The 15,103-nt window shown below is 32.0% G+C and overlaps 1 protein-coding gene across 11 annotated transcripts in view; it reads right to left on the reverse strand.

Moving 5' to 3' along the window:
- The window catches only part of MIPOL1 (mirror-image polydactyly 1), a 326,266-nt gene that overhangs the window by 249,299 nt on the left and 61,864 nt on the right, over positions 1-15,103 (reverse strand). For 8 of the 11 annotated variants that reach the window (XM_067028562.1, XM_067028564.1, XM_067028563.1 and 5 more), the window contains exon 2: positions 13,275-13,353. The exons of the other annotated variants lie outside the window; for them this stretch is intronic. In XM_067028562.1, the coding sequence (XP_066884663.1) occupies positions 13,275-13,293 (19 nt within the window). In that variant the 5' untranslated portion in view covers positions 13,294-13,353. The remainder of the gene's footprint in view (positions 1-13,274; positions 13,354-15,103) is intronic. 11 annotated transcript variants of the gene reach the window in all.

Raw genomic sequence — 15,103 nt, forward strand, 5'->3', positions numbered from 1 at the left:
ATAAGTCTATGAAATCTAACTTTCTTTTCTCAAATAACAGGAAATTTTTTATGACAACTATCAATCCCTTTATTTATTTGCTCTTCTGCAGGCACACTGCATTATTTGGACATAAGAATTTTAACCACTTCAAACCAAATATATTCCCCAATTTTTGCTATTATTATTTAATGCTATCACTGCCATGTAAACCTATCCTGTGACAATTTGAAAATGATGTTATGGAAGATTATTACTCACTATTCCTCAAATGCCACCTACTGCTATTGTTAGAGACAGTTTATTCACATGGGCAAAGTGGGTAAATTTAGTAAAGACTTTTTAGAATCCTAATACTTAATACATGTGCCTAGGCCAGCTGTATTATATGCTTTGAAGACCCTGTATCTCCCTAGTGAGTTTCATACTGTTTCCAATTGATCATTTTCATGATCTAACAAATTCTGCCTTTACTCCTGGAGGTATTACTATTGTCAACTATCCCAATGTTAGCTTTGCTACTAAATTCTCAGTTCCTTCGTCTAGAAAATTAACAGCATTATACTATTTCCTAACCTAGTAAAGAAAGCTTTAGGATCCCTTTTGAGTTCAATTCTCCAGACAACTATACATTAATGTCAGTTAAATTTATTGAATTGAATTAATTGAATATACTCAGTTAAATTGATGCTACCTAAGAAATCATAACTCATGGCCAAAAATAACTGTTACTTCACAACTACTATATAGAAGTGAGGAGGTGGCTAGAATCAAAAAGGGATTCTTAGAGGCTGGGGAATTTTGTTCTGTCTGGCTTTGTAAATAGTTTGTGACAACTGGTATCTGTGTAAATGGATTTGATGGTCCCCTGGGGGGTCAATTCTGTTTACTGAGCTGTTTCTTCAGAGTGGTTGAGCTAGAATTGTCTCTCGGGATCCTACAGGGGTTACTCAGAATAGCAACATCTGAGGTACCTGAGAGCTCAGTGGCAGAAAAGAGAAAGAGGAATGGAGGTGCTATAGGCAGGTACATTCGAATAAATGGATCTCTCTCCTTCAGATGCAGGTGCTACTCAGGGGCACTTGTATCTAAAATGAACCATAAAGGAAGCAATTTGTTAATGTGCTCTCTGACACTTGCTAACATAATTGGTCACCACTTCTTTACCCTCTATCTTTTTTTTTTTTTTGGAAAGGTTATTACTTATATCACAGTATCTGATTTTATAAATATAAAAAGAATAAAAACCTCACGTTTATTTCTTCTTTTGTATATTGTCAATCACTACATTATGTAAAAACATCAAAATGATATGACACTTTTTGCTATTAAATAAGTGTAAATTTGATTTCATGATGGAAGTGCTATAGTAGTCCCACATTTTATACAAATGTTTTTTTTTCAATGGTTAAGAATTTTTCTAAACAAACATTAGTTTCAACACAGTATCAGCTAGTGGCTCCTAACCAATTCCTTTACTGAGTTACACGTAGATTATCTATCTGTATGTGTGTATAAATATTCTTTATTCCCTTTACTAAATATTTCCGACTATTTGCTTCCTTTATGTGTGTGGGGCGGTTAGTTTTCGACATAGATGCATATATGGGCTTTTCTATCCCCAAACATAAAAGAAGGACATCAGAAACTTCTGTCATATCATAGTGGTTCCACTTAATACGAGTGAGTACAAGAGCAAAGTTTAGACCTTCCAAGTAGAATACTGGTGTATTTAGAGTTTCCAAGCAGAACCACAGTGTATGGGCTCTGAAGACTGACTGCAGAGTTTGCATTCTGGCTGTACCACACAGCTGTATGACCTTTACCAAATTACTAAACCTCTCATCAATTTCCCTATCAGTAATAAAGCACATAATAAAAGCACCTACCTCAGAAGGTTATTATGAGCATTAAATTATTTAAATTATATAATCTCTTGGAAAAGTGTCAGTACAGAATACACACTCAATAAATGTTAGCTATTATTATTTGCAAGAATCTACTTAGCTAAAAGTAAAAGATTTTCTTATTAAAATGTAATAAGAATAAATAAAATATAGTAAGAAAAAATGTTTTTATTAAAAGAGCAGAAGACATGAACATGGAAAATAAATAAAATGCTACTCCGTTCAATGAAAAACATACAAAAAAGAGAAAATACTTAAGGTTAAAACTTGTAGTTAATACATAATGGTTTAATAAAGTTTGTATAAGATTATAAAACTAATAAATTACAAAAGTAATAGAACTTCAAAATTCAGAAATCTTGACATTAGAGAAAGATCCTGAAAGAAAATTCAATCTCATAGAAAGAAAATTAAGAGTATATTTCTGTAAATTCAATCCCATGGCAGGAAAATAAAAATTTAAATAACATGTTTCTGTAACATAATTTGAACACTACCATATTGGCACATGATATTAGATATGATCAGGCTCATAAGCTAGTAGATCACAGGTACTTATCCTACAAAGATTCTAATTTAGGAGTCACAAGAAATTAGGTAACTTTTGGATCCTTAGCTTAAAATATGCAAATTTGTTACCTGAATACTGTATACTCTCTCAGGGGGTTTTCAATTTATTTTTTGGCTTGACCAGCCATAAGAAGAAGAAAAAAAGTACTATAACTTTCATTTTCATTGTTCTGTATTCTCATTGCTCACATTTCAAGCATCGAAAACTACATGTAGCCGTTGGCTGTTATGTTGATAAGCACAGATACAAAGTTTTATGTGATTCTGATAAGGTGTATTATATACATTGAGGGGAAGTCAGAAACATGTGATGGGGGAGAGCCTGGATATAGCTATAAGATTTTGAAATAAGGCTTGATAAAGGTTTGTTAACCTGGAAAATCATGAAACCTGTGAATGTCAATAATTTATTCATTTGGACATGAATTCAAAATAAACTATATCCTTCACATTCCCATACATGGTTGTATCTCTAAATAAACATGTCAAAAAGAACTGGTGAGGTTATTTCATCTGTGATTAAGACAATTCAAAGGCTTAGTATACCATGTTACAAATTATCCACTGACTGGTCATAGAAATCACTTCACTGGAATTTTGTTATTTGTTTTATTATTAAAAAAACTAAAGTGGTAGTACTCCACCAAATTTTTATAAGTTTTTGTTTGTTTCAAGTCTGAAATAGTCATGAACACATCAATATTCATTCAACACACTTCTGTGCAAGAACTGTTCTATTGTAATGTTATAGCTTCTAAATTTTAACGTCTTTCATCAAATGAAGTCCATGAACACAGTATAATAGTGTAATTGCCTAAACCTTACACTGCCTAACTTATCAACATATTGCATAAATTAAAGCTTTGTAAAAATTGTATCACCCTATTTAAACCTTTTAAAATATCATTGTGAAAACTACCCTAAAATTAGATTAACTAGCACAACAGTACTCTTTATTCTCTTTTTTCCCCAGTGGTATGAACTATTTGGCTACTTATTATATATTTCTAACCTTTTCAATTTTCCTGTTTTAAGAATAATTTATATAAAGTAATTAAAAATATGAATCAACTAGGTAAGTCTTAAATTTCTACCACTGCAAGTAAAACGGGTTTCATAATTATATATATTTTTGTTTACTAAGTATGAACATATACTAATTATCTATAAATTCAACAATTCCATAAACCATTTATGGAAGGCAACTTTTCCAATAACAATTGTAAAGAGAGAAAAAAAACCTATTTCTTTATATGTGTCTTTCATTTTACTTAAGAACATTTTTAGATTTGGAAAACAAAACAGAAGAATCACCAGTCAGATACCAAGTGGAAATCACTGAAACACAATGTTAGTTCTAATGGATGGATGATTGTATTTGGTCTTTTGAAACTTTGAAGTATAGGTAAGTCTTGATCACACAAATTAATAAATCCTAAAGCTGGAGTTAACAATAACCATTACACCCAAATTCTGCAGCTTAGCCCAGCCAATTTTTCAAAAGGTCAGGTTGTGAACTGGAGAAGATCAGGGAGGTCCACCGCATAGCTTTGTTGCCAGGCATCTCTCGTCTGGATTGTTGCAGGCATTTATTAGTATTCGTCAGCAGACTCAACAGAGCAAACAAGAAATTCAAGCACGAATAATAAAATGAAATGCTGCTATATAACCCTTTGTCATTCAGCAAATATGGGACTTTTTAGCTACATTGTTCCTAAACCTGGGTTACTACTTTAATTTTTCTCCCCAGTGCTGACTGAATGAGTATGCATGTGTGTTAAATGCAGAGCTCCCCTAACAACTGCAGGACTGCCATTTAATCTGTTGGTAGATGGACCATTTCCTGTGGGAACCCTAGCTATGATTTCCAGATCCACCAAATAAATCTCAGATTAAGATTCCAAATGAAACCTGCCTTTGGCAGATAAAAAATGTCAAGATGGATATAAACAGTAAAATTATAAATTATCTAGGTGTTGCATGACAAACCAATGTTCAATTTTTTTTGTTGACATGTGCCTAGATATCAAAACTATATGAGACATTCATCAAATGTCACACTTTCATAATATTGGAGGCATCATTAAAACTGTTTGACTAAGGACCTCAAAGTGTTTAAGCAGTAGCTCAAAAGTATATTTGTGCAAAGTAGAAGAATAAATTTACATATCAGCAGCAGCTCATAAGGGATGGGTAAATATTCTGTTTATCTCTCATTGTAATTCAGGTTACTTTAAATACAAGGTTTTAGGAAATCATTATACTCTATATGGCATCATTACATAACTTTCTATGCAAATGATGTATGTTTTATTCAAATTCACCATTTGTTTTGGGGGGAGGGAACAAAAGGAAAAGGAAGGGACTCTCATTTTATTAATCAGCTGTGACTACTATACTAGTGCCTTGTTAGTTGCACCACAGCATCATCAGCTCCTTGCTGGTAGCATTTTTTAACTTTTCAAAACAGCATTGAAAACCTGAGACAAAAAAGCCTAAGTAAAAAAAAAAGAAAAAATTATAATGTTTTCATTTCAAGTGACTCTGGGGAGAGGCAGAGATTTTTTAAAAAGAAAAAGGTAATGAAAAACCAATATAGAACCTATTAGAGACCAATGGCCTATTAAAAATGCAGAGGAAGCCTCTGATGCTAGTCTCTACTGCATTCTCAGGAGATCAAGGACTTCCTTTTTAATGAAAATTTTTGTTTTGTCTTTGCTCTTCTTACCTGGACTAATGCAGCACTATCCTGGTGTTAAAATATACTGGTTGATTATAAAATATAGGCAATGAAGGTTTCTGAAAGGAAAAAATCAGATTTGCTGAACTGAAATCATTATTTTTTTAAACTTTGAACTCTTAAAAGCAATTGAATAAAAGGTTTCAGTGACTCCAAATTCTGCATCGTTTGGTTTCTTGATGAAGATTCAGAAATCATCTAATCTACTTAAAATGGGAATTTTTTCAAATTGTAAATTCTCTACACTTATTTTAATCTGTGGAAAGGATACAGAATATTATACATTATACATATATACATTCCATATTCCACATGTTATATACAAGCCTGAATCCTTCAGGACGATGTATTTGTCCTGCTTTTCCTTATCATATTTCCTCCAATGTGTGTTGCTGGTTCAAGGAAACTAAGGCTAAATAAAGCCTACCCATCCTAATCTGTTAGGAATCAACATTAACACGAAAATTCTGAACAGAAGGGGTAAAACTTTAATAAACAGGATATTAATTAAGGAAGGAAATAAGGTATTTTGTGCTTAACTTTGATTATATTTCTATATTAAAAATGCTCAAACTCAAAGAATGTTACTATGTTTTAGAGTATATCAATTTACCTTAAGTACAGTCAGTGAAACTATTAAAAAGGATATGATTTCCAATTTAAAAAATATTTAATTAGTAAAAACTAACATATTCAGTAACTAGACAAGTATAATTTTATCATTGTGAACTGATCACTTTTAACTTTTCATTCACTAGCACCTTGATTTAAAGTACCAAAAAGTTTCAGTATGTGAAGACAAAAATCATTCAAAAAATAAAGTCCAAATAGAATTTTCTAAAATTACTTTTACCTTACATCTTGTCAGCACAATTATTCTATTTGACAAAAATTATCACTTTTATCCAAAAGCTACAGATTAGAATATTTTTAATTCAATCATTCATTCAGACTATGAAATAATCTATGTAACCAATTTCAAAATTTTATAGCCTGATTTTTTCTAAATTTGTTTTTCATTCCCCAAGAAAAAACAAAAAACAGAAAAGGCAAAACACAAAGAAAATTTGTATCTGAAACTTCTTCCCAAAAGATGATGTCTTAAACGATAGGTTGTTTTGATTAAAACACACTTACATACATGTACTAAAGCCCAAATTTTTAACTACCAGATTTATTTATAACCAAAAATAGTGAGTAAATGTAGTCACATCAGTCCTATTCTACAAACAGCCAGTCAGCCTGAATCAACTGTGTAAATGGTCATAAATTCAGTCTATACACCCATTGTATATTGATTCAGATCTACAAAATCAACAAAATGCCAATGCACACTCAGGACTTGACAGTAATCATGTTAAAGGTGACAAATGCAGCCGCTATGGAGACCACAATAATCATCTTAAATATGATACACTGAAATTCGAATTTCTAGAAAATTTAAGATTCAATAATATTATATTGAGATTTGTGTCGTAACTATGTATTCCAGGAAGTACTCTGGCATGAAAGGGCCATAACCAGAAATGGATGAGGACTTCTATCAAAGAGCTCAGAAACTTAAGAATGGAGAACTTAAAACAAAGTAAAAAAACTTTTGAAAAATTCAAGTAACTTTTCTATTTCAAAAAAATATATTTATATTTTCATGGCCACAAACAAATTTAAAAGAGCTTATTAAAAGTAGAATTGAGTTTCCTTAAACCAAAGAAATAGTCACAAGTTGTATAAAGAGAGGATCATAGCATAGAAATGGAAAAGTAGTCCTATTAAAAAAAGAAATTTACCATTTTTCATGCTTATTCTTCTTAGTAATTGTCATTTTTATAAAATGAAGGACCAAAGGTGTAGTAAGAATTCCATGTGAAAAGTGTAGCCTGAACTGACCTACCTAAAATACTCTAAATTTAGTAAAAAAACAAACAAAAAAAGAAATAAAGAAAGACTCCTATTACCTCCCAAACTTTTCCCTTATTAAGAGTTTATGGGCAGGTTCATCGACTGTAGCAAAGGTACCACTCCAGTGAGGGATGCTGACAGTGGGGGAAGCTGTGCTTGTGTGGGGTTAGGAAGTAGGGGTATAATGGGAACTCTGTACTTCATGTTCAATTTTGCCGTGAACCTAAAACTGCTCTACAAAATAAAGTCCTTTTAAAAAACTGCCAAAAAATAAAAGTAAAAAATATTTATGGCATAAATTCATAAATGTGAATTACTCATATCAGAAATGATGAGTCTCAAAACACAGTTTTTAACAAAGTTCATAACCAGCTAGAAAACTAAGTGGCCCTTATAAAAATTTTTTGGTTTTCCATTACATTTTCTTAACAAGGCCAAGAGTCAGGACAGGATCATTCACATCAAGCTTAAAAAACAGACACCAAGAATCGCATTTATTTTGTAAACTTAATTTTAAAAAAGAGAAATTAATTTTTTCTAAAACAGTATAACCTCCATCATGCTTTTAAGGATAGCCTTAGCATTTCCTCTGGAAATGAATCAATCCTTGTTGGCTCACTGCCAGTAGTCCAAAAACTACTCTCTCAAATATTCTGGATGGTCATGTGTAAGAAACTACCAGTACTCTATTAAGTTAGGTCCTATGGAGATAAATAGCAAATTTAAGCAGACCTCAATATGCTCTTTTTTTAACCCTTCTATGACAAAATGAAAATTTAAAAGGTATTCTTAAATTCACACTTACCAAAAGGAAAAGGCACACTGTGTGATATCACTAGTCTGAAGCTTTTATTGCAATTGGGATTTCAATACAGACAAAATAAGATTTTACACTAAATGAATATTAATTGATTTTACATTCTATTCTACAAAATATATAGTAAATACAAACTATACTACCTAAAAGAAATCAAGTTTCTGATATTGAGAACATTATATCTGAAGAGAATAAACTTCCTATAAAACTAATAATAACTGTTTCAAATACTAATATTTATGTTTCTTAATAATTTTGAAACTTTTTTGTAGACCTACCTTTCACAGCTGGATGGAAGAACAATGACAACAACCACCACTTATCTAGGCCGTGTAAAATACCTCAACAATCTATTTTTTTATAAACATCTATAAAAACCATTATCACCACAACACTATTGAAAATAATTACTCTGGTATGTGAAACCCATATTAAATAAACTCGTTTCCTGTTTCAGGTATTGTAGTAGGGCTTTTACATACACAATCTCTAACCTTCAAAATGCTCCTAAAGGAAGTATCTCCCTATTCCATACACAAGAAAACCACGGCTTAAAAATAATTACGAAACTTCTGCCCAAGTCCAGGTAGGTAGTAAATAGAAGAATGAAAAATTAAAACCCAGGTCTATCTAGTTCCAAAACCTATATTCTTTCTACTATAACATTTCACTGAAATTATTAAATGCATTAGTTCTCCAATGCAATTTTCCTTTAAATTTAAACAAATAAAAATAAAATTAACAAACAAAAACAAATTGTGTTACTCATTCAGGGAAAATATACCATTACTTACTAGAAAGCCAATTATTAAATACAATTCAAATCCTAGAATTCAATACAGAATGACTAATTATGTAGATATTTTCAAAACCTTGAATTTCAAGGAGGGTCTAATCATAATGTTTAGGGAATCATTTTTTTTTCTACCAGCTATCTTGCTGATAGAAATGGATGTCCATTCTATGCAAATTGCCATTTCCTTTCTGTCTGCTTTAAAATAAAATAGCTTATGAAGATAATATGAGATTCCATTATTTTTGTCATAATGATCAAAGACATTTAAAAGCATCCTAGTTGTTCTCCCATGGTGTTTCTATATGTCTACTCATAAAATGCTTGCAAATCATGCAATAGTTTTCAATGTAATTCAATTACAGAACAATATATGGGCAAAAAGTAAAAAGAACACATACTTTGTGAAAAGAGAGAAAGATAAATGAACCAATAATAAAAGAGGTTGATGGTGGCACACAGGTTCCAAATGCCAAGCAAAAATAAATAGTATTCTGACTCAAGAAGAAACTAACAAATCACTTGTAAGTTACCTTTTGCTACGTTTTAGTTCTAGTTATTTATTTTGTTTGATAGAAAAACCATAAAAATCATGGAAACAAAATCATATCCTCTTTAGAAATAAAGAAGACAGTTGCTTTTTACGTAAATCAGCAAGATAAGATTTTTTAAAATATTTGCTAGCCTCCAATAAACTGCAACATGTAAGAAATCTATTGACGTAAGCAGTTCTAGGTTTTTCATCTCTCAAGTTTCAAATGAATATGATGATTTAGAATCATGCTCACTTTTTAAACTTAAAAGAAAATAGTTTAAAAACATATGATTCATATCTAAATTGAGATAATACATAAGTGAAAATAACTACTGTGTATAAAACACACATTAAATATAATTTCCTAAAATAATAAACCTAACAATAATATTAAAGAAACTCATAAAATTGAAAGGTTTTTGTCTAAAGCTTCTTCAAGCTGTATGATTCCTACTATTTCTTACCCTCAATTGGTAAGAAATATTTAAAACATAGCAAACAATGTGTAATTTGGGTAGGCACAGTAACCTTCTTTAACCTTTCTTAGGGAACACTGACCCCTAAAGGTTCTAAATTTAAATAAGTTTCACAATATTCTAAATTTAACTGGCATCCAGACCTCATTTTTACCTATATTATTGTAGGTATGTATACTTATGGCAGACATGTTTATTCATAATACTTAAACTATTTCCAATGGACTGTAGTGTACTATAAAACAATTAAACCATGTTTCTGCTAATTTAATAAAAATCACCAAAATTTAAGAGCTATCCAGAAATTTATCACACTATTCCAAATAATTATTTGTAAGAGATTTCTGACCCCCATGAGTTTTTTCTTACATAGTAAGTAAATAATAAGTAAATGCTAAAAAAGGCTAAACAATTATATAATAACTGACTCTTTCTGAGGGTTAACTTTGCACATGTCCTTTGTGCCATTTCATTTTTTTTCTTAAAAAGCAGGGGAAAAAAAAGAATGCTGAAAAACAGAAAGCTTTCATGAAAGGACAAAACATCATTTACTTCTTAAGAAGCCAGAAGATGTCACCAATGCTTGCTTGACAACACATATTTATTCACTCACCTATTGCTTCCATCAACCTAAAATTTCATTCATTCAGGATTTTTTTTAACTACCTAAAGACACCTAGACAGTTTGTAGATGTCTTCACTCATCCTACCTACCAACCTCAGCTTTACATTTTCTAAACTGAGAATAATAACAAAAACTGAGAAAAATGTAATCGTTTTACCTGTTAACATTATTTACCTCATACTCTTTGACATCAAATATTTCAGCAATGTTTCTAAAACAAAGCTAGGAAAAGAATAACCACTTCAGCACTCCTTATAATGAAACTTCTAAGATGATCCAAAGCGTAATAAAAGTTTTTAATTAGCTCCATTTCCTTAAAAAAATAAGATAACTAAAAATAACTATTTACAATAACAGCCTATGAATATTTGTAAGATAGAGCTTTGAAGTAATCTGTGCTTTATGAAAAATCCCATGAACGCTGATATCAAAGAAATAACCATGTGAGATTTTACTGTTTAAACATATCAGTTATCACAAAACTAAAAGATACTACATTTACCTGTTTAACTTTATTCGTTAATAATGTTTCATTAATAGGCCCTTTATATAAAGGAATGTCTTATTCCTATTTCCAATGTCCAAAAAATGTCTGTAAAAATGCAAATTTTCTTAATGATGTTTCAGTCACGTCTGTGTCTCCTGCAAACTATTTATGCATCTGTTTTTAGCCCTAAAACCTTCCTTTCCAAAAGTGTCCTAGAGCTTCAGTAGCTCCGTTCCTTAACATCTTTCCTGGTTATTTTACATTTATGAGAAGTATTTCCTCTATAGCCCCTATTCTTTAGATATATTAAAAATAATTCCTTTGGCTCCTTAAAGATCCTTTTGTCTATAATGTGAACGACATGGCTTTCATAGCAATGTGGCCTCTGAATAGTGAACATAAGCAACAGGGGCATCATTATTTACTTCCTCTTTTCTTATTTTGTACATATATTGAGTAAGAACTGCTCTGAGTTCTTCCAAAGAAGAGTGTTTGCTTGCTTATTTGCATAAGTGAGTAAAAACAACTATAACAAATCAGTTTTCGGCTTCACACCAATACATCCTTATCACAAACTTGAATATAAAGAGAGTAGACTAAAATTAAGTGCCACAAAATCCATTCACTAAAGCTATTAACTTTTCATTAAAAACCTTTTAACTACGTTACTCAGGTATTACTTGCTATTCCTTTATACACAATGCAATCAGTTACCTGGATTCTAAACTCATAACAAGTAGCCTAGAATCACAAATAAGAGGAGAAATGCTGCTAATGGTAGGCATAAATGACAAGAAAATTTATAACAGCATAGAAATCAAAAAACAAATGCAGAAATCAAAAAAGGTATAGTCAGTATAGCATCTTTCTATTCCTCAAAAGAATGTGTAGCTATTAACTGATTTAGTTTAATGATGATAGAACAGTTCCCCAAAATGGCCTTTAACTTCCTGAAAAAGGTAACAGTGTGGTTGATAAATGGTAAAGAAAGAGCCCTGCTGAAGGAGGGGGAATCAAAAGAGAGAGATGTGTGCAATGTTTTGGTAATAATTCTATTTTTTTTTAATTTAGAGGAAATAAAAACGATGAACATAAAGGCCGAAGTCTTCAATTATATGTAATACTATATTCAGAATGATTTGTTTTCCAAGGATTTCAGATTTGCAACTGTATCCAGATTTAGTGTAAAAGACTTCAGTTAAAAACCTAACATTTTTTAAACCTCTGTCTTTATGGCCCTCTCTCTACCTTGCTCTGTACATAGACAGATGTGCTCTATTTACCTACCTACGTACCCATACATACATCCATCCCTCCATCCACCCATCCACCATTTCTCCCTTTTTCAGGCCATCTCTTAGTCTGCCTGTCTTTCAAACTGTATTTCTGTCTGACTGTTCTCTCTCTCTGCCTGTTCATATCTGTGTGCATCCTTTTCTCTATTTCTCTCCTTGTCTCTGACTCTGTTTTCATGTCTCTATCTCTGTTTCGAAGTACCATTTTCTACCTCCCTTTGCACATCTCTGCAAGTCTCTGTGGCCCTGACTCTCCAGGGAGAGTCCCCCTCTGACTCTGTTTCTTTGTGAGTGTCTCCGGGTGTGTCTTTTGGTGTGCATGTGTCTCTACATGTGTCTCTACGCCTGTATGTGTCTTGGTCTGTTTCTCTGTGTATTATGTGTCTCCCTCTCCATATATGTTTGTCTCTCTCTGTATATGTGTGTATCTTCCATGTCTCTTCAACTTTGTGTCTCTTGTCTCTGTGTGTCTCTTTCTGAGTGTGTCTGCATGTACACCTGTGCCCCTCTCTCTCAGTGTGTCTCTTCCCCATCTCCCTCTCCCTCTCCCTCCCTCCCTCTCTCTCTCTCTCTCTCACTCACTGTATGTCTCTGTCTCCTTCTCACCATGTTTCTCTCACTCTGGTATCTCTCCTTCTCTGTGAGTCTCAGTATCTGTGTCTCTTTCTGTGTGTATCTATGCATGTGTGTCTTTCTCTGTGTGTGTTCCTCTGTATATGTGTCTGTGTCTTTCTCATTGAGTTTAGTATCTCCCTCCTGTGTCTGTGTCTCCTTTCACTGTGTTTCTTTCTCTGAGTATACCTCTCTGTATTTATTTCTCTACCATTCGTTCTCTCAATCTCCTCCATCATTTTGTGTGTGTTTCTCTCTCCCTGTGTGTCTGCTTTCCTTTTTTATCTCAATATCTCTTGCTCTGTGTGTGTCCCTTTCTCTGTGTGTACATGTCTCTTTCTCCATGTGTCTTTGTGTCCCTTTTGCAGAATGTGGGTCTCTTTGTGTGTGCCTCCTTCCTTGCGTGTGTGTATGCATGCGTGTGCACTTGTGCTTGTCTGCCTCTGTCTAATATATTGGTTAGAACAAACACACTTCATTCAGTACCTTAAACTAGCAAAACACCTGGGGTTTGGTATTAATACCTTAAAAGTCCTTACCTTTTGACCAGTCATCCATTTGTACTCCCGTTCCTGTTTGCTCTGGCAATGTCTCTGGTTTCTGCGCCAAGATTTGAAGCTAAAATAAAGCCAACTCTAGATAAATAAACTTAAAACAATATATCAGAACACACCTAAACCTTACCTTTGTTTAACAGAGAATTTACAGGATAAATGGTTTTCTAAAACATTTATAATAGGACAATTAACCGGGTATTTCAACACGTGAAATTAAATCTTTTTTCTCAGAAAAAAGTTCTTTCATTCACACCTATATTTTAGTAAATACAGTTCAGGTTAAGCTTCTAGACATTCTTGCTCCTTTGGTTAGGGAACCATTTAATTTATTTAACTTAAGTCTTTCCAACTACAATTTCAACAATTAAAAAAAATTAAAAATTTACTCTATTTGTCAAATTTCAAATTTATTGATTTGAATGTATATTTTCATATAAAATGTTTCATACTTGTAAAAGTAATTTTAAATGCTATTCTAATTTTTTAAAAGATTATCATTAACTTGTGGAATTACTAGTATTTCTCTCTTGCATTTGTTTTCATAATAAATATGATCAAACTTATGCAAGTTTGTTTTTTTATTTTTTGCATGCTTTTAAGGAGAATAAAATTAAGATTTACCTCACAGCTAGAACTCTACGTTCTTTAAAAAGTCCTCAAATAAAGCTGTAGTAAGCGTCTCCTTTCCAATTTTCTCTAAATATGTTGATCTGGAGTTGGCAATCTTTTTCTAAGTTCCTCATTTACTTTTGGATTAGTTGAAAATATAGGAAGTTATTAATATCAAAGAAATATGTTCCAGTCAATGAAGCCACTTCCCTCCATATTGCCCAAAAAGGTTAATAATAATTGCGGTCTTTTAATAAGAGATTCATATAGCAAGACATGTAGAAAATACAGCCTTTAATAACCTCTGGAGTATTTTAAAACATGTCTTACAGGTCTTAATGTGCTTAGTAATATACTATTTAAAACCATAATTTTATCCCTCTTCAATATACAGTCACTCTTCCTCATCATTTATCCAGCTAATGAATGCCAGCAATTAGTAAAATGTAATCCCATTGCACAATCATTTTAATGCTTTTAGCACTCAGAAAAGTAAACACCAAATTAATACTGCTCAAGCCATATCAGATCCTAGTTGGAAGCAAGCAATTATAGTTCATCTCCTCAGGTGTAATTAAATGATTGGAATGATTTAGTTCCATAAATGCAAGTTAATTCATAAGCAAGCAACAAATATACTGGGAGTAATTACAAGAAACATTGACAGTCTAAGCAGGGCTAATTCTTTTATGAGACTGATATAGTAAAATGCTGCCCTCTCCTGGGCATACAAGTGAATATTTCAGAGCCAAAAACAAAACATGTCCCCCCAACCCAAAACCTAACTTTTAAAAAGACACTAAAAAAACAAAATAACCAATAAATCAATTTATCAATTTGATTTCATTCCTTATACAAAAATTTTAATTTATGGCTTACTGTGATGATTTCTACACACCCTAGTAATTAATGCTTTTTCCATTCAAGTTCTGAATATGAGTCCCAAAACATACCAGGCAATTCTTATAAATCTAATGAAACTAAATCATTCATATATAGCACTGACTGCAAGTGAAACTTCTAGTACCCTCTTATACTGCAAAACCAATACCTATATTCTTTCACTGGTAAACTCTAACTGGCATATTAGAGATAATAACTAAGCTATGCTTTTGTAAGTACTAAAATTTGTAAGAAAAATAATCTCTGACGAATGTAAAACAAAATACTCGGTATTATTGTAACTAAACAAAATGGTCTAA

This window comes from Kogia breviceps, chromosome 3 (assembly GCF_026419965.1).
Source record: "Kogia breviceps isolate mKogBre1 chromosome 3, mKogBre1 haplotype 1, whole genome shotgun sequence".
NCBI lineage: Eukaryota > Metazoa > Chordata > Mammalia > Artiodactyla > Physeteridae > Kogia > Kogia breviceps.